Raw genomic sequence first — 20,678 nt, forward strand, 5'->3', positions numbered from 1 at the left:
TACTTGTGCCAGATGTCAATTAAGGAACCTAGCTACGCGCCAAGTCCATGTACGGTCCTAACCGAGCCCTATCAAGCTCCAATTTTGGAGTTTTCCGTCCGTCGTGCCATTAAGGCCGGGCTCGGCCGTGGACGAGGGCAGTCACCCACCACACCACTCCACTCCAATCCACCTGCCTCACGAGCTTCACCTCCACCTCCACTTCACCCTACGCGCCTCACTTGCACCTCTACCGCCTCGCCGTAGCTGCTGATGCGGCTGCGCCATCTCGGAGCATCGCCGCACCCCTCCAATCCGCTGACCGTTCCATCAACCATCACCACAGCCATGACCAGGGTAAGCTAGGGTTGCTCACACGCTAGCCAATAGCTACGTGGTGGTCTAGGATGGCTGGTACGGCCACGCCACCGTCGCACGCGGCCACTCACCGTGGCCACCGCTCTAGCAAGCTTCGCTGCTCCCGTAACTTCATCTAGTGTAGGCGCTAGGACCGTAGATGCAGGTCGGCCCGCTAGCAGGCCACTGCGTGCCTTAGTTGGCTAGCGTGGCCGTCCATTGCCGTGCCCGCCACGCCGGTGTGGGCAGGGGTGGCCAAAGACCTAGCCGTGGTAAAAGAGGATAGTAGCGAGGTCCTTTTTGCATATCCTCTCTCTCAGGGAATAGTGCTGCAGACCCCGGGATGATTTGTCTATAGTGCGGGGGCATTTTTGCAAAGTTGGCAGTGCGCGCGTGGGTCGCCCCGTCGTGGGCCGTCTCGCGGTGGGCCGCGTCTGCGCGGGCCGCGCGGTGGTGGGCCGCGGAGTGAGAATTCGTTTTTCTTTTTCTTAAGGAATTAGAAATAGTTTTATATTTTACATTCTGAGCTGAACTTTGAAAATTAATATCAATTCACATAGGTGTCCAAAAATTATGAAATAAATTTTGTTGGGTTCCTGAAAATGTTGTCTATATGATGGTATGATTAGATGATGCAGGTCTGAGTTGATGCTAAGGCTTATTAAATTATTTATGAGTGTTTAGTGTTATTTAGATTAGTATTTGTAGGAATTTTTGTGGCAAATTGGTAATAGCATTGACCATGAAATTTTTACATTAGATTCATTGTATTACTATGTGCTCACTGTAATTTTTGTAGCCTTAGAATAGGTTGAGAAATATGGTAGCTAAGTACTCCTTGTTTTAGTATATAGTAAATCATTAATAAGAGTAAGAATATATTTTAGTTATTAAGTAGCACTTGTTAGGTGAAACCCTGCTGGTTTGATGGGAATGATGATTAGCTCGTATCTTAGTCATTAGAGTTAGCCTAGTAGCATGGTAGGTGTATTCTTATTTTAAGAGTTGCTGTTGCTTTAATTATGAGAGTTGCACTGTCATTGCATCCATGTAGAGAACGAGTTGGTAAAGTTCGTGACCGCGGACGAGCAGGAGTACGAGGAGATCTTCATACCAGAGGAAGCCTCGGAGCCATTAGCGACTGACATAGCTAACAACCCGCCTGCCCAAGGTAAGCCCCATTGCATAACCCTTATTTTGAATGATCACGGGATATATATATATATATATATATATATATATATATATATATATATATATATATATATGTGTGTGTGTGTGTGTGTGTGTGTGTGTGTGTGTGTGTGTGTGATGTGCATTTACGTTACATGATTTATATTGAAATTACATGCATAAATAACCTACCTATGATTCCTACTAGCATAGGTCGAGTAGCTACTATGCTTGGGCTATCGGTAGCATGAGTAACCTGCCATTACTCACACTAGGTGATTATTATTATTATTATTACTCTCATGATAAAATGGTGAAAGTAAATGAAGACCAGGTAGGGATATGGTACGGGTATTGATGGGTGTAATAGGTTGTGTCCCGCAGTCAACGGGGCATAGCTTGGTTACACTATTTTCCCTATCTATGTCGGTTAAGGACCGTCTGTTGCATTGGATTCTAGTCAGGTCACAGACTTATTATCCTGAGCATATACTTGCTTATGGGAGCAGTAAGGCTCATTGCTCTCTTGTCATGGGTTCCAGCTCTTTCTGGACCGACTGATTGGAGGCGGGGATTGTGGAGGTCTAAGCGCCACACTGAGTTTGGGACTCAGGAGTGGGGGCTTGGAGTCCAAGTTTGGATGGGGACCTAAACCCTTGACAGGAGAGTGGTGGGTTGGTCTTACTTGTGCCTAGGGTACAAGCGGGTGTGTGTTTTGGGGTACCCAACTGGGATACATTGGTTTGTGAATTGCCGTATGATACGGTATGACTTGTCTACGATGTAGCACCGTAGTAAGAACTAAAAGATAAAAGGGAATGAATAGATCTGATTGCTCAACTCTTGATTGAAAGTAGAACAGGTGCTTACATAGAATGGTTGGCTAATAAACTAATCATGTCTGCTAATAAAGTACATACATAAGGATTCAGTACTAGTAATGCTTTTTGCATAAGGAAACTGTAAGGAAAATGGACCTTAGGCCCATTTACTTTGGATTTTGGTGTTTGATGACCAACACAACCAAATTGGACTAATGAATTTGCAAGTGATTGTTTTGTAGTTCAATAGGGTGCAAGACGTGACTTGAACGAAGGCAACATGATGATCCGATGATCAACACCATAAGCAAGACCTCGGAAGCACAAGAGAAGACCTAAGATATTAAGCAAAGTCCAAGCACGAAGATAGAAACCAAGCCAGACGCAAGATCGCGAAGAAACGAGCTCACAGAGGTGACCGGGCGCTAGGGGAAAGTGACCGGACGCTCCGATCAAGAGGCTCGGCAATAGCAGGCGTCAGCAGCAGCGACCGAATGCTGGACCAGACGCTGGCGGCAAATCGACCGGACGTAGAACTGCAGCGTCCGATTGAGTACATAAAGGTTCTAGAGCGGCGAAATTGTGACCGGACATGTCCAGTGACATGTGACCGGACGCTGGCAGCGTCCGATCAGTTGATCGTGGCTCTAACGGTTGGGACGACCGGATGCATCCGATCAGGACGACCTGAGCGTCCGGTCGCAATTTGCTTGAACAATATGAGAACTTTGCTAATCTCAATGTTGAACTATCTACTAAAATTGAGCAACTTAAGGCTAGTGCAACAACAAATACATACACAATCAATGATGAGCAACTTGTAAAGAAAAATGAAAAATTAAAAGAAAAGTTAGCTAGCTCACAAGATGCTTATAAAAGTTTGCTTGCTAAAATAGAAACTATGTGCAAATATTATGATGAGCTAACTAATAAAGTTGCTAATCTTGAAGCCGTTAGTTCAACCCCCACCAAGGCATCTAAAAAGAAAAGTTCTATCTTTAACATGTCTAAAAAAGATACCTTTACTTCTTGTAATGATTTATGTTTAGACCCATCCTTGTGCAACCAAGTTTGTATTGAGAAAGTTGTTGTAGATACATGCACACAAGAGGTTGCAAAGGAGAATGAGCAACTCAAGCAAGAAGTAGCTCACCTCACTAAGGACTTGACTCAAGTGAAAGGCAAGGCAAAGTAAGCCCAACTTCATCAAGATAACATCGTCAAGGGAGTGAAGAAGCTTGATGAAGGACAAATCGTGGTTTGCTACGTGTGCCTCAAGGAAGAGCACAAGTCCTATGAGTGCAAAGTGAAGAATAGAGGAAGAGCAAAGATGAAAGAGAAGAAGCAAACAAGCAAGCTCTCCAACACCTACACCAACAAGGTGGACAAGAAGGCCTCCACACCATACTTGTTAAAGAAGAAGAAAAATGACAAGGTGGTGGCCATCAAGGTGAAAAAGCAAGCCATCAATGGGGTCAAACGCTTTTGGGTGCCAAAGGAAATCATTTCCAACATAAAGAGCACCAAGAAGGTTTGGATCCTGAAAGGAAAGTGAGAGGTCCAATGGACTTTGAGGAATTTAGAGACTTGGCAAAGTATGGGTGTATTTCATGGGGTGCATCATGATGGACAAAATCATTGCCAAGTGGGTTAGTGAATACTATAGACCCAAATTCCCCTTCCCATGTTAGATAACTAGATTCAATTTCCTTTAAGTAGTATCAATTTGCTTTTCCTACAAGTGGTATTTCTTAAAAATTGGTATCTTCAAGCATCTAGTTACTTTTCGTGCCTATGTTTGTATTTGCATGCTTACATCTTTTGTCATGCATACACTAGGTGTATCTTATGGTAGGCTTGCTCGGTTTCATTCTTAACCCTTGGAGCAAACCTACATGGTTTAAAATTGTTTAGGAGCACGACATATAGCTTGTCTTTCGATTGTTCATCTAATATGTGCCAAAGTCTAAATTATAGATAATCTCTCCCGAATATCGCTTTCGAAAATGACTCTCACATTCATGCGATGTCATCTTTCAAAGTGGTATTCTAAAATCAGTGTGCAAGTTTCCTACAAGTATTCCATACTTGTGTGCCCAAATTTAGGGAGAGATTACTCTACAAGTTGGATGCTTTGAGACTAACACCTTTTCAAGCTTATCATGTGTGTAGTAGTCTCATTGCAAGGAAAATGGTGTCCCCAGAGTTAATCATCATACTTCAAATATCCACCACCTATTGCAAGTGGTAGAAATCAAATTGGTTTCCACATGTGGTATTTCTAAACTGATATCATCATGTTGATTTCATTTTGACACTTATATGCTTTCTCCATGCATTATATAGATTAAATTCTATTGAGCAATAATTTACCAATTATGCATATGCTTTACCTTCTACCATATGTATGCATACATTTAGGGGGAGCTTAATCTATATAATATGAGAGTCAAATTTTGTGACCTATTCCACTCTACATATAAAAGATCACAAAGTTTGACCCTCTCTTGTGCTACTAATGTGTTTCTTTTCGGTGTTTGATTCCAAAGGGGGAGAATTTAGAGGACCAAAAGCAAGCATTAATTTGTAGGACCAAAAGCTAGATCATAATAATTTATAAGTGGTAATGGTCTACAAGTGGTAATGGTCCGAGAAAGGGAGGATAGTGGATTATGGATTATCCTATGTAATGGGGAGAATTTGTAGAAAGCAAGGCTTATATCCATAATGCCACATGGGGACATTTGCAAGGGCAAGATAAATTTTTATGTAGTATCTTTTAGTCTTACAAGTAGTATCTTTTAGCATCATATAAACTTTCTATTGCCCCTTGCATTGCATCCTAGCAAGTAGGTAGTTTTCAAATTTCAAAATTCTATTATTTGCTTGCTTTGGTCGTGTTGTCATCAATCACCAAAAAGAGAGAGATTATAAGGAAAATGGACCTTAGGCCCATTTACTTTGGATTTTGGTGTTTGATGACCAACAAAACCAAATTGGACTAACGAATTTGTAAGTTATTGTTTTGTAGTTCAATAGAGTGCAAGACGTGACTTGGGCGAAGGCAACGTGATGATCCGATGATCAACACCATAAGCAAGACCTTGGAAGCACAAAAGAAGACCTAAAATATCAAACAAAGTCCAAGCACGAAGATAGGAACCAAGCCGGACGCAAGGATCGCGAAGAAACGAGCTCACAGAGGTGACCGAACACTGGACCGGACGCTGGGGGAAAGTGACCGGACGCTCCGATCAAGAGGCTCGTCAACAGCAGGCGTCAGCAGCAGCGATCGGACGTTGGATCGAACGCTGGCGACAAATCGACCGGACGCAGAATTGCAGCGTCCGATCGCGTACAGAAAGGTTCAAGAGCGGCGAAATTGCGACCGGACGCGTCCGGTGGCATGTGACTGGATGCTGGCAGCGTCCGATCAGTTGATCGTGGCTCTAACGGTCGGGACGACCGGACGCATCCGATCAGGACGACCTGAGCATCCGGTCAGTAGCAGAAAAGCAGGATTTCGTCCCCAACGGCTACTTTCTCAGTGAAGCTTATAAATAGACATCACAACCGACCATTTGAAGTGTGTGGAGCTGAGAAAACATATCTAGGGTGTTGATACACTATTGTAGTGATCTCCACTTGCATAGTACTTAGTGATTCATTAGGTGATTAGCGTAGATACTTTGCAAAGTGCTTAGGTTGATTAGATCACCGCTTATGCGCTTGCTCTAGGTTTAGGCCTAGTGTTTAGTGAGGTTTGCATACCTCTTACCACTCGGTGCTTGCGCGCACCATTGTTGTACATCGGAGGGGCTTGTAGTCTTGCGCGCACCAACCGCGTTTATGGTGTGGCCGCCACCATGTACCGGAGGGAACAAGGCCTGCGGCGTTTTAGCCAGAAGCTTGATAGTGAAGACGGCGGGGACCATCCAGGAGAGGCTTTCCGCAAGGCACGTCGAAGACCCACTTGCGCGTGGGGAAGGCCCGAGGCTATCCACGGAGTTACCCGACCGAGAGCTTGGCCCTTGCGAGGGATTCCTTGCGAGGGGCTCCAACGAGGACTAGGGAGAAGTTTGCGTGCTTCTCAATACCTCGGTAAAAATACCGGAGTCGTCGACGAGAGTTTGCATATCTCTACCTTGCTCTTTAGCTTCCGCATTTACATTAATTGTATTACTCCTTTTGCGGTAGAGATAGCAACACATTAACAAAACCGTAGTTGCACATTTAGATAGTTTATCTATTGCATAGGTTTTGCTAGGGTTAGAAAAAGATGCCATAGTTTAGAGTTAGAATTTCAAGTTGGCTAATTCACCCTCACTCCTCTTAGGCGTCACGGTCCCCTACAGAAACCCAGCAAACCATAAAAACCTATCATATCCTTTGAAGTCGAGATATTATTCTCACTAATCGGGTAAGTCTTGCGAGTACATTGTGTACTCAGGGTTTATTTACCTCTGTTGCAGATGTAGCTTGAGGAGTAGCTGTTGTGTGGAGGATTCTTCTAGTGGACACATACGGATCCTTATATCTTATCGTTAGATGTTTATTTTAATTCTGTTGTTTAAATTTTGTACTCTGAACTTGGTATTATAATAATTTATTTTTGAGAACTCTTGTTGTATGAAATGAACTAAGTATTGTAAACTCGTTTTTATTATTGGATCCTGGAGGAAAAACGTGGATTGTTTGAGTTCTCCTTTGGGATGTGCTCGACGGAACCGTCCGATGTAGCCAGCTTTCGGGGTGCTTAGTGTCTGGTGGAAGACGAGCGTCTCTGAAAACGTGCTATTTCGGATGGTTCTACCAGAGCAGTCGAAGAGGACGGTGGCACTAGTGCGGGAAGCGGAGGTGGCGCGGGCGTCCTAACGGGAGGAGCCTCCAACGCGTGAAATGGAGCAGCACGTTCGGACGTGGGCGCCTACGCGCTAGCCACACAGTAAAAAAATAAAAATTAATTTTTGTTTGCCAGGATCCCAACAAAATTAAATACACAAAAAGTACTTCTCTGGTTTCTTGTGTTGAGACAAAATGCCTACTGCACAGGTCGAACTAACAAACCAGAACAAGTACTCACACCATCCGACATGTGTTCTCTTCTCTACAGATACATCCAAAAAAACATGAGTGAGCTAAAAAAGAAAAGACTGGCAATCTGTAATCAAATCAATGAGTAATGCAAACAATGCTTCTATCCTGACATTTCCTCCTTGTAAAAGACTATCACTGTGCTTGATATGACGATAGAGGGAAAAGAAACGGAGGTGGGAATGCAGAGGTGTCGCACCATACTCATTATCTCTTGAGATTTTATTTTGATTTTCCGCAGAAACCAGCGTGATATTTTAGTAGTTCAGTTTTTCTGTGCTTGCCTCTATTTTTTTTTCTCTCCATTGTCATATCAGGTTCGGCAGGACTTATTGCTGCTGCGGCTGATTTATAAGGCTGATTTGTTACGAGAGAAAAACATTATTACATGGTTGAAAAAGTAGGACTGATTCTGGCTTATAAGCTCAGGTGAATAGAGCCACCGGATCTAGCCATGGAGGACTTACGGCGATGATGAAAATCTAGATCTAGCGATGCATCGTCTTTTACAAGGAGGAAATGTCAGGCTGGAAGGATTCTTTGCAATGCTCATTGATTTGATTACAGATTATCAGTCTTGTTTTTTAGCCCGCTCATGTTTTCTGGATGCATCTGTAGAGAACACATGTCGATCTGTGCAGTACGCAGTTTGGCCAAACATAGGAAATCAGAGAAGCACTTTTTGTGTATTTAATTTTATTGGGATTTGGCCAAACAAAAATTAATTTTCAATTTATATAGTTCTTTTGGCGTGCAGATGAGGAAAATTTGGAGAAGAGGATTTGTTTGTTATCTAATTTGTTCTAAACCAGTGGACATCAATGTGAGGAAATACAACACACGGGCCAAGGAAATGCGAGATTTGGATACAGAATGAGATTTAATATTGTTGTAATTTAGCCAAACTGTATACCATATATTTTTCTATAACTATATAAAACAGCGTATATGTTTGAATGAAATGGGGTGTTAATCAAACAATACAAAAAAGGTGTATTTTGATATACAAGATCTTGCGAAAAACGGGTAAGATACGAGAAAAAAAAATATACAAGATCTTGCCAATTTCTCTGTCTTGCGTACACGTGGTTGACGTGGATCGCATTATTGCTCTTCAGAGAATGTGCATGCATGCGAAGTTGAACATGAAAGGGAGCATGCATGGCTGTTGATGATGCGCTTTGTTTGTTGCTACATGCATATGCTGGAGTTATTATATACGTATCTTTGTAGCACATGCAAATCATAAATCCTAATGAAGGCTTATTACTCAAGGTCTCAAGTCCATGCAGGCATACATGAGTGTAACTGGAAAGGTAGCCTGCCCAACATTCTGAAACTGAAGATGCAGAGGACACAACTGAATTACAGGACTGAATGCAGATCTATCTCTGTATGTACACAGGCATATTGGCTCAGGGAGTCTGTATCCATTTGTAAACTTTGAAAATTTACAAGTTACAGAAACTATTTTGAGACATACTATGATATTTGCTTGTGCAATGGACCAAACGGCAACAGGTTTTTCTCCTTTGTCTCTTGAAGGAGTTACACTATGATCAATCTGATCATTCTGTACTTTGGTTTTCTGGTTTCCTAATATATATCCAGTAAGGGCCAAGGCCCTTCTAGCTCCTTCAGAAAAAAACAAAAGTAGTCAAGATCAAACTACTGTTCTTGTTTCCTCATCTCCAAAAAATAAAGAAAAAAGTCTACTTAACCCCCCACCTATCATACTTGGTCTACTTCACCCCCTCAACTATGAAACCGTCTGTTTTACCCCCTGAACTATCTAAAACCGTCTGTTTTACCTCCTGGGCGGTTTTCAGCGGCGGTTTTGCTACAGTAACAGCGGGTATGCTACAGTACCCGTGGTTTTGAATTTCCTTTTTTTTTATTTATTTTCGGTGAATTTTTGAAAAATCATAGTAAATCATAGAAAAATCATAAAATGAAAAATCTAATTTTATTGGACTCCACATGAGTAGATCTACATAGTGAATATATAATACGGTATACTTTAGTACAAATTTTTTACTGTAGCCTTAGATTAATTGGAAAATCTAATTTTGTCTGTAATTAATTAGAATAATTCATAGCTGCAGCTTCTATGGTCCAATTGTGGTGAAATTTTTATGGTACGCTAATTATTGTATGCTTGAACTATAGTAAAAATTTCATACTCATTGGACTATGTATAACTTAGTTATAGATAAATTCTAATTAATTATAGATAAAATTGGATTTTCCAATTAATCTAAAGCTACAAAAAAAATTTGTACTAAACCATACCGTATTATATATTCACTGTGTAGATCTACTCATGTGGAGTCCAATAAAATTAGATTTTTTATTTTATGATTTTTCTATGATTTACTATAGTTTTTCAAAAATTCACCGAAAATAAATAAAAAAAAAGAAGTTCAAAACCACAGGTACTGTAGCAAACCCGCTGTTACTGTAGCAAAACCGCCCAGGGGGTAAACCAGACGGTTTTAGATAGTTCAGGGGGTAAAACAGACGGTTTCATAGTTGAGGGGGTGAAGTAGACCAAGTATGATAGGTGGGAGGGTTAAGTAGACTTTTTCCAAAAAATAAATCCAATTTCGTTACACAAATCGCTGGAGCTGGAAAGCAATAATAAACAAGATGATGAGAGGAAATGCGCAAGCCACCATGTTTGAAAGCTGAGCACGAGAAAACGAAATATTGACGAAGAAGAAGACATGGGCTGGGCATGCACGGTCGCTGGCTGCAGTGCTGCACTGTACCCAAGTCATCTATCTATACTTCTCCGTTGGCAATGAGGATTGCTGGATTTGTAGATAGATAGATACTCCTACATTGCAAGCGAAACAAACAGGAGGCAGGGAATTCGCATTGGTAATATATTGACCCCATTACGATTCCGATGGCTGTGTTTCCGCAGTATGCACGTGAGTGACCTTTTGGCTGGGTTTGTGCAGTCGTGTTCATCATACGGCTCTTCATAAATAAATTGCAGTATGACCGTAATTTCAGAAAGAAAGAAAAAAACACCACACGCAAGCCCGGACACACGAATTAGTGGTTATATATATCCTCTATTCATATATACCAGCTCAACTGGAGGAGCAGGAAGATGATCAGACGGCTTTAGAAAAAAAAATCAGACGGAAGAACAGCACAGACGTTATAATAATTAAAATTAAAAAGAAAGTAAAAGAATCAGACGGAGGAACACCACAGACATGGAAAAAAACATGAAAAGATAACGCCGTTGCCGGGGATCGAACCCGGGTCACCCGCGTGACAGGCGGGAATACTCACCACTATACTACAACGACTTCTCTTTTGACTCTGATCATTATTTACTAATATACTGTTTGTTACTTTGTTTAACGACGACAAACGTTTTAACATTTTCTATTGAAACTACAGAAAAACCATCAATCAAACGTCTTGAATGCTATAACCCCATAGACATGTTTGTGCTCAGGGTTTTAATGGTTGTTCATTCCCTTGTACAATCGTGGCCTGGGAAAAGGGAGCCCAGGGTTTCAGAACAAAGCTCCATTCGCAAATAAGGAGTACTGCAGTACACAGATTCATTCCACTACCAGTCGAATCCGCAATACTCAGTTCGGAACTTTGGATGCCAAACAAAATGCTTTACTCATAACGGTCAAACACCGGCACAAAGCATTCCAGTTCTCAAAAAATACACATATTAAATCAACAATCTCATTTTATCTCCATTTGTTGTCGAGGCCTCGAGGGTAGGAATCCATTTTTACATACTGAGATCTTTACATGCCCAAGGAGGAAGGAGGGTAATTTCTGAATCAACTACTATCATCATCGCATTGTCAACGAATGGAACAAATAGCTTAGCCCTTCGGATGCGGGATCACTCCCAGAACAAAAAAGGGGACCGATAGTCCGATACTGTACAGTGTACACTCGATTGCAATCATCTTAGAGGTGGTCTTGAGAATGGAGTCGGCACGGATGAGTATGATGATGATGATGATGCTAGCGGAACTGTTGAGAATTCAGAGTCTGGACGACCCAAGAGATGTGGACTTGTGGATGGGCCTGGTGCCAGGTTTGCGGGGTGCTGCGATGGTTGCTGGATGCTCGACGATGTGCTTGGACCCGTGGCGGTATGGCTCTCTTCCTGTGATTGCCTTGAAGCTTCTGAGGCTTCCCGTTTCTCCCTTTCTTCCGTCTCCTTGAGCAGGAAGTCCACCCACAGGTCTGCGAATGACTGCACATGATGGCACGAGGACACCGATATCAACCATCAGGTTGTAACATAATGCAAAAGTACAGCTTAGTGCTTCTCATTGTCTGCTGAACTTTAGAGGTGAAAGGAATAGGATCATGAAAAAAAAAAGGTATCAGGCATATAGATCCCACCTGACTATCCTGAGACGCTTGAGTAGATTTGCCAGATGGACCTCCACCAACGATTCCTCCAACTAGGCGTCCCGGGAGACCCAAAACACCACGGACAACACCCTTACCAGCATTATTTTGTGCAAAGCCAATCCTTAGCTTGTCTTCCTCAGAGAAGCCAAGCATGCGGACCATGAGATCCAGAACCTGCCGATACGCAACATCAGCAAATTATTGGATAACAAAATTTATTTTGGAAGTATGACACTAATTGATTTGGAAGAGCCACACACCTCTTTGCTGTGATTTCGTTGGAAGTAGGTGACTAGCAGTTTTATCACAATGCGCCTGCAAGAAAAAGTTTGATTATTTTATATGTTGCATATATCATATAACATCTACTGATTTGTCGGATGAGGTGATGAAAGTGCAGAAAGAAAAGAAAAATCTATGTTACACAAGATATATCATGTGAAACAGAGAACTTTGGTATAGAACAGGATGATAAAATTTGGAAATGTTAAGCTGCAGATGGCATGGTACGACCATAGATTAACCAGCAGTTAAGTTTTGGTCATCAATTCTTATTTCAAAGCTAAAGAAGAAAAGGTGAAAACAAGAGGAATAGAAAACACAACTGGCCTAGTTTTATTTTACCGTAGACACAGGAGAGCTGCTTATCTTTATATTAAGAAGATGAAAAAGGGGCAAAAGAGCCCCAACAAAAGAAAATAAACCCACACACACTGAGACTCAGTCACTAACACATAAGGGGATGAGAAGCTACAATTACACCTTTTACAGAAGAACAGAATGACCACAAAAACAGCCGAGGGCAGAGCTAACACATCAAGAAGCAGAGCAATCAATAAAGTGATGCCCTTAGCTCCAGCCAAGCCCCATAGGCTCATTTGCTAAATGGTCAAAGCCAAATCATTTCGCACAACAGGTGCAGCCCCATCGAAGACACATCGAGTGCAGTGATTCCAAAGGGACCAAGCTCCAAGATTCCACTTCTGGTGTATTATTCTCGTACAAAGGTTTGAGAATGAATGTTTGTCCATGGGCTCATTTATATGAGTATATTCAATTCTTACTGTTATATCATGTATTGGAAAAAAATTGTCTTCACCAAATAATACATAGCTATCTCTATCATTGGTACCATGGTTTTTGAGGTGTTGTGGCATCCTGTAGTGCTAGGGGTACAGGGGTACACACCTGGATGCCTTCTAGGCGAGATGCCTAAGCAATATGGTGTAACTAAAACCTTGTGGTGTCATGTGGCGCCTGGGATATGCCTGGACACCTAGGTGACGAGTTGGTACAATGGTTTTTGAGGCATTGTGGCATCCTATGGTGGTAGGAGTACGCCTGAACACCTAGATGCATTCTAGGCGAGGCCCAAGCGATATGGTGTGACTAAAACCTTTGTGGTGCCCCGTGACACCTGGGGTACGCTAGGCAACATGATAGGTGATGCCTCAAAAACCATGATTGGTACATAATTATATAAATCAGGTGTCCTCCATAGATGCATTCACTAAATCACGACATAAGAAAACTAAATCATTACCAACCTGTCAACGGAGTTATCTGAATCTAGTGACATCCTATTCACAGTTGTCATGCTTTGTTCTAGTGCTCTCCGCAATCTTGAATTGTCATCCTCAAGCTTCTGCATGGATCGCTTCCCATCTGCTAACATCCTCTCTGCTTGTGAAAGTTTGGTAGCTATATCTTCCTTCTCCCTTGTTGAAATCTCAATAGTTTGATTTGCCACCTGCATAAAAGGGGCATGCCTTAGTAATGTTACTAGGCACTAACAAAGACTAGAGTATGTGGGCACACCATAAATTTAGGCCTTCATGAATCCAATAAAAATAAGAGGTAAGTACTGAAGTTGGTCAGTGCTTGCTCAAGCATCTAAAAGGTATGCTCTGTTTTTACCTTTAATGACTCTGACAATTTAGATAGTTCTTCCCTAGCAACAGCTAAATCACCTCCAAGTCGTTCCTACATACAAATTAAAGACCATAATCAATCTGACAATTTTTAAATTAGTAAGCTTCAAACAAAGAATACCCCAAGAATTCAATCACCTTGGCTTCACTCTCAGCATAGTACTGTCCAAGGGCAGTCTGAAGATTTAGTAGCTCCACGTTTTTTGATTCAAGTGCACTTATACAGCTTGCAAGTTTGTACTTCAAATCTTCTATTTGTTCATTTGACCTCTGGTGCTCTTCACTTATGATCTTTTTGTTCTCCTCCTGCTTTGCCATCTCAACCTTTAAAGCCCTCTCTAACTGCATTATATGAGCCCTTTGCTGCTCACAGACTACCCGCAATTCTTCAATGAGTTTACTATCTTCATCCATCTTTTCTTGGTCTTCAAGATCCTAATGAAAGTGAATTGTTAGTTTGCACATCATATTGTCCAGTAAACAGGTTATAACATTAAACATAAAGGTATTGCACATAGCTTGTGCGTAGGTGGTACATATGAAGCAGGGACCACATAATACTTTGCCTTGTATCACGAGTACTACAAAAAATGCAAGAAAAATACAAATACCAATATATGGTTACCTTATCTAACAAATGCTGCTTCAGCCGAGCCAGATCCTGCACTGCTTTGTCTCTCTCACGGGAAGCATCCTGTAATGCTCTTTTCAAAGAATCCATCTCTTCCTTAACCTTCACAGTGGAACTACAAACACATCAGTACTTTTATTCTCTTTGGCATTAGGTGGTATCACAAGTAATATATACTACAAATCCTTGTTTTGTTGGCCCATAACTCTTAGGTAACAAGTCATCCATAGTGAAATTTACAAACTCTATGATCTTGGCAATTTTCAGATGACTCTTACTAGCAAAAACTGTGGAAAATTCATTTCAGCACATTAAGCAACATATAATGCATTGAGATCTTGATTTAACATCGAAGTTCTGAATAAACAAATACAACAACAACAACAACAAAGCCTTTAAGTCCCAAACAAGTTGGGGTAGGCTATTCTGAATAAACAAATACAAGGTTTCAAAAGGTGCTAGGGGCTAGGCAGGCGCTAAGCCACCGATTAGTGCCTAGGGCGCCTAAACATAGAGATTTAGTTGCATAAATATGAAAGAATAAATAGAAAAGGAAGAGCAATGCCATAAGAGCCCACTAAGGGAGGAAGCCCACTAGCCCATCTGAACACCATAACACCAAATGATGCCCTACCACCACCGATTCCCAGTAGGCAATCCTTGTGAAGCCACACCACCTCTCCACCAGTGTGCCCCAGTCCGTCACTCTACATCTCCATGGTGCACCACCTCTTCTCCTCCTGCACTCACCCCATCTGCTCCTCCATGCGCCGACCTCTACTCCGCCCATGTGCACCCCATCCTCTCCCCCTCCATGGCACCCCTGCTTTGGCTGCGCTCATGACCCTTTGGAGAAATCAAGCAGAAGGGGCTACATCGAACAGAGGTGAGCATAATCGACCGACTTGGACACCATGAGGTATGCATAGTCGCATAGATTGAATCACGATATAACAAACCATTTTGCCATCCAAATCTCATCTCTTCTCTTCCTTTCTTCACCATCCATGGGTTCTGACAGTTCATGCAGTGTTTAATTGGACGCCTATGGACTAGGAGCCATGATAGGTCTCTCTGCCTAGCACCTAAGCGAGCGTTTAACAACGTATTTTGAACACTGAATAATAACAAGTAGTGTTTATCATTGAACAAAACAAGTCTATCCCATGCATCTTCCATAGGCATTGATCACCATTGAAATTATATATATGAAGCACAGCTTAAGAGCAGATCGTACCTTTTCCGAGTCAGAAATCTTGTTAGTATCTAAAGTACTGTCAACAGTTTTTTGTGAGGTACTCTTCATACTCTTGAGATCTGCCTCAAGCTTGACTTTCTCTATCTGCAGAAGCAAATATTATGTTGTCAAAATCTGTTGCGAAGTTTCCGTATGTTCATTGTATTAGCACTATATTATAGCAGATGCACGATCTGTTAGACCTTTAGGCTAGAGTTCTCCTTCTGTAGAGCCATCAACATATTTCTTAGGCTCTGAAGCGATCCGTCCGAGACATGCTCCTTGTCCCTTCTGCTTAACTCATCTTGAACACGTCTCAACTCTGATTTCTTCTCACTCAGTTCCTTGTGTAGCCCTTCCATGCTAGTTGATATCTGCAGAAGTACATAAGAAAATAATCTTCATGCCCATGGAGTCAAATCCATTACCTTAAACATACTGTTGACAGTGGATCAAGATACATAGGCATCTCTTCCATAGGGAAAAAAACTTACCCTCTCTTTGTTCATCTTGAGTTCATTTAGTTGCAGCTGAAGAAATTCATTCCGCTTGGTTTCATCTAAAATGTAGAAACAGCAGATTTAGAAAAAAGAAGCTCACTAGATTTAATATAGACTGCTAACTGTTTCAGATGTAACAGTTTGGACTTAGATCAAGCATACCTTCTAGCCTCCTTTTAGTTTCAGTTTCTTTCTCGGAATTATTGCTGAGCTGCTGTTTCAATTGTTTGATTTCATTTTCAAGACTAGCTTGCTTGGTAATCAAGGATGAACTCTCTTCCTCCAATGCACTTCCCTGTAGCATGATTTAAATTTAATGAAGAGTATTTATTTTTTTAACTAAGTACACAATTTCTTTGCATTCAACAAATAAAGATATCAAAGCTGTTGTTTTTAACACTTCACCATAGGATAAAAAAATCACATCAACAGCTTTTAAGTAGGATGAGGGTGTGAAGGGAATACAAACTAGGAATAAATAATATACGCAATGTAATGAAACTGATTATAAGTAATAACTACCTTCTGATACCCTGTAACTGGATGCAGACCATTTGTGTGAGTACCGTGAGAAGAACCACTGCCATATCTATTCTGCTTGGTGAGATTCAATGAATTTTCCTGAACTGCATTCCTTTGCGCTCTAGGTGATCTTTCCAAAGTACCCTGTGAGATCTTATGTTAATAGCTTACCATAGTGGCATGTTGCATAATAAATGACACATAGTGACTCTATTAAAGTGAATAAAACATAAAATTACATTAGAATTGGCTGAAACTGCCTTACAGCTCTCCAAGCTTCTTTCAAGACACCCATTTTCTTCACGAAGTTTTCCCAATTGTTCCTACAAAAATATACACAACACATGTAAGAAAGATTGTAAGCCTGCCACGTAAAATCAGTAAATTTGTTTAGACATAAAAATTAAGCATACGACACCTTATTATGATGTGGAAACTAGCTAAAAATGAATCTCGCATCCAAAAACAATGTATCCAGTAAAAATGATCTGGCAAGCGGATACGCGTAAAAGGGAGAAACAGGGAACTTTAAAGAAGGTGTACCTCTTTTTCCTTCAACATTGCCGCATAGTTGAAAGATAATGCCTTTATTTCAGCCTCGGAAGCTTGAAGCTTTTGGATGTCATCCCTGAGTTTAGAAATCTGCGAAGGAAAATGAAATTACATCAATTCATACTTACTGCACTGCTTTCACAATTTGTCATGTGGGAAAGTAAGATCTGTTCATAGAACTAGTAGAACCTCGTGCGTACCCAGTGCAGAGAGCTCCCGCTCTGTGCGGGGTCTGGGGAAGGGTGTCAGTGGCAAGCCTTACCCTCGTAGAACCTCGTGCAACATACCAAATAATAGTTCACTTCACAGTTCAATATTTAGAGAGATTGACAAACAATCAACAAGTTCCTTATAGTCCACCAGTCCCCAAGGATAGCTTCTGTGCAATATGTCCTGTCTAAGATCACAAGTAACCAACCCCATTTTTTGGCACATGATATGCTAGGAAAGAATTTACTTCTCACTGCTTTTAACCATCTATTAGAACAAACGTTTGACGTAATACGCAACATTTCTGTGGAAGCAGCATTGGAAAAACTAATATATCAGCATTCTACCAACTTAGATGAACTTATGCACCCTAACTCGAAGCCACATTAATCACAGGATCAATTACAGAGGCAAGGGCTATATTAACATACACTGATCCCTTACCCACCTCGCTATCAACACCCCCCTTAAACCCAGATATCAACATTCTATATACTCCTTTTTCTTCCAACAACAACAGCCTTTTCGTCAATGCAGAATTCCCCCTAGTACATTGGCTCCGCGCGCTGGTTGACTGATTGAAATCAATCATACTATCTAAAAGGCAGTTGGACTAACAAAGGTAGCTTCGGATCCCGATAACATACCAGTCACACAGGAAGCTCTACTCGAACCAATTTACCTGAGGAATTTGCCGGGCGGGGATGGGGGTTTACCTCGTCGGGCTCGGCGGCTTTGGAGCCGGGGCCAGGGCGGGAGTACCGTCGGCGCCTCCCCGACGACGGTGGCGTGGCGGGGAGGCCCCCGCCCCTAGCTGCCGGGGCCAGCGGCGGCGTGGGGACCTCGTCGGCCGCGGCGTCGTCGACCTCGCCGGCGAGCCGGGAGAGGCTCTCCCGGTAGGTCGCGATGGAGCTCCGCATCGCCGCGGCGGGCGCCACCGCTACTCCTCGTGGCGCGGGGCCGGGGCCGGGTCTGGCCCGATCCAACGAGGCGGAGGGGTAGGGTTTGGGGGACGGTGGCGACGCGAGGCGGGGAGCGGTGGGGAGATCTGAGAGAGGTGGGAGGAGTGGGATGAGAGTAACGGAAGGAGGCCACGCGACGCTAATGCTTGACGAAGACAATTTTTTCAGGTTTTTTTTTTCTTTTTCAGAAATGCTGTTTTAGCAAAAAAAAAAAAAACACATAGATTTTTTTATCCCTCTCTTTTCACAGGTGGAGGAAGCGTCGTCGTCGTCCTCGTCCAGTACCATGCGGTTTGCGGTGGTCGACCTTGACGGCGCTGGCCAACCTGCGGCCGGACGGCCACCCGGGGCCGTACATGCTAGCTCTTGCATGTCTTCACTTCGTTCATATCGTCCACGATCTGTATGAGAAAACCGATCGATGTTGACGGTATATATACGAGCTGCAAGTTTGAGAAAACCGATTTGTTTTTTTTTTGTTCTTGCATAGAAAAAGATTGTTTTCTGTGATCTGTGGATCTGTGATCTTGTGATTTGTGATTGTCTGAAGGTAAAAGAAGGCTGAAAGTAGAAGGAGGATGAAGGTTGTTGGATTTTAATTCTATGGTGTAAAAAAATTCATGTGATGAAACTGCATAAAACACATAGTTGTTGAGTAGACATATTTTTTTTATTTTTTGCTCTGCTTCCCGTTTTATTTTATTTCGATTCCACGCTTCATTTAAAGTTTTTTCACCGTTTTGCTCGGCTGTGCTTTCGCAGGAGTGGGAGAGACGCGGGAGGCACCGTGTGCCCGTCGCCCGACCCCCTATATATTGCCTCTTTTTCAAAATTTGAATGCTCGACTTTACATTATACAGAGAGCAAACAGGAGTGGCAAACAAGGACGTGATGGAATGGGTCATAGTCACGTCGCCCGACCCCTCTTTGGATGCTTTCGCATGAGATTTTCAGCGCAAAGCTCCTGGGCTACTTAGCAAAGTATGATGGAGAGAAGGGAGAGGGTTAAGCCTAAACATACTAGGACTTCTCAACTAGCAAGGCTACGTAAGCCAAACTAGAGAGCTCAACAACTACGTAGCTACACAAACTAAGCAAGGCAACTTAGCTACACAAGCTAAGAGAGCAACTAGCAAGCTACACAAGCAAAGTAGCTATACAAGAGCAACAACATGGGAAGACGATGACACAGTAATTTACAGGAATTGCTACTTCTTTAATATGTGCTTCTAACTGAGCGGGGATGTTAGGAATTGGAAGCTCCTCAACTGCAGCACCCTCATCTGCTTCCTTGAAACCCATGTCCTCATAGATTTGGTCCTCGTTCACCAAAACATTAGCTTCACCATCACAGTCAGATTTAAGCAATATAGTTAATGTGCACCAATCAATAACATGTTCATCAGCTCTCGCTTCTCTAGGAATGCTGCAAGTGCAACCTCAACCTTCTATATGTTCTGCATTAACGACCCCTGATGTGACAACAGTAGAAGACTGAAAGTGGCTAGAATTACAAGCTATTGTAACCTTTTTGTACCCATCTTTCTCAACATCACAACTTATGTGCATTTCCTTCTCACCCAACCTAAACAGAATCATCTCCTCAAATTGCTCACTACCAGTAACCTTCCACTCTGTTGCACCATCTCTACCAACACCCCAAACTAGTAGTTGCTAGCTGGACCCCCATATGATCTTGCTAGCCATATCATCTAGGAACCTAGAAAGTGCGTACACATTGTAACTGTCAAACCACAGGTCAAGTTCTTGAACTTCTATGTCAAGCACTCCATAGCCATTAACCAATGTGTACTTAGCAATACTAATATGGATTCTAAAAGCATTGCGAGGATCAATCCTGGCAAAATCATACACATAAAAAACTAAGGGGGGTTAGGACCAAACTAACTCCACAGTCTACATCACATTCTTCGTCAAAAATGAAATAAATACAAGGCAAAAACATAGATACATACAACGGGAGGCAAGGAGACAACACCATATTGTTACTATATAGGTTTGGCCTCCATCCAACGCGTCTTGCAACATAACATGCATGATTGCGAATCTGGAACCCTAACTGCCATCAACATGCCACAAAACCCTAACCGCACATATCACAACCACATATGCCGCCCCTAGGGACAAGAGGGCTCTAGATCTAACTTTGGAGGCCGCCTTGCTATGCTGTGACTTGCCGCCGCCATCTCTGTGCTCCGACTAGACATGGCCGCCTCCCCCAATCCTCCGCTCGTGCCGCCGTTGGGAATGAAAAGAGTGAGAGCGAGAATGAGCA

The 20,678-nt window shown here is 42.3% G+C and overlaps 1 protein-coding gene and 1 non-coding gene across 5 annotated transcripts; both read right to left on the reverse strand.

The window, feature by feature from the left end:
- Window positions 1-10,678: 10,678 nt before the first annotated feature.
- On the reverse strand, window positions 10,679-10,750 carry TRNAD-GUC (transfer RNA aspartic acid (anticodon GUC)). The gene has a single exon. It is a non-coding gene; the product is annotated as a tRNA-Asp (tRNA).
- Window positions 10,751-11,074: 324 nt separating this feature from the next.
- LOC136477248 (golgin candidate 4-like) lies at window positions 11,075-18,515 on the reverse strand. Of its 4 annotated transcripts, none has more exons than XM_066475360.1 (15): window positions 18,137-18,515; window positions 17,202-17,300; window positions 16,898-16,981; window positions 16,659-16,802; window positions 16,299-16,431; window positions 16,131-16,195; window positions 15,840-16,010; window positions 15,637-15,741; window positions 14,394-14,501; window positions 13,907-14,203; window positions 13,755-13,820; window positions 13,385-13,587; window positions 12,098-12,152; window positions 11,826-12,011; window positions 11,075-11,673 (listed from the first exon to the last, which is right to left on the reverse strand). In XM_066475360.1, exons 1-15 carry the CDS (start codon window positions 18,338-18,340, stop codon window positions 11,377-11,379), a joined length of 2,217 nt encoding a protein of 738 aa, XP_066331457.1. In that variant the 5' UTR covers window positions 18,341-18,515; the 3' UTR covers window positions 11,075-11,376. The 4 variants fall into 4 exon arrangements, with proteins under 4 accessions (XP_066331457.1, XP_066331461.1, XP_066331459.1 ...); XM_066475364.1 differs by lacking the exon at window positions 18,137-18,515 and adding an exon at window positions 17,411-18,055 and having other exon boundaries at window positions 16,924-16,981; XM_066475362.1 differs by lacking the exon at window positions 18,137-18,515 and adding an exon at window positions 17,411-18,055.
- Between the last annotated feature and the right edge of the window lie 2,163 nt (window positions 18,516-20,678).

This window comes from Miscanthus floridulus, chromosome 8 (assembly GCF_019320115.1).
Source record: "Miscanthus floridulus cultivar M001 chromosome 8, ASM1932011v1, whole genome shotgun sequence".
In the NCBI taxonomy this organism is placed as follows: domain Eukaryota; kingdom Viridiplantae; phylum Streptophyta; class Magnoliopsida; order Poales; family Poaceae; genus Miscanthus; species Miscanthus floridulus.

Bases quoted from the DNA above. Each gene is read 5' to 3' on its own strand.
- LOC136477248 (XM_066475360.1), bottom strand. From the start codon at position 18,340: ATGCGGAGCTCCATCGCGACCTACCGGGAGAGCCTCTCCCGGCTCGCC. The intron at 16,803-16,897 runs GTAATTTTATGT...AAGATCTCACAG, and splicing joins CAGTTTCAGCCAATTCTAAT to GGTACTTTGGAAAGATCACC. The intron at 16,432-16,658 runs GTAGTTATTACT...ATCATGCTACAG, and splicing joins CAGTTACAGGGTATCAGAAG to GGAAGTGCATTGGAGGAAGA.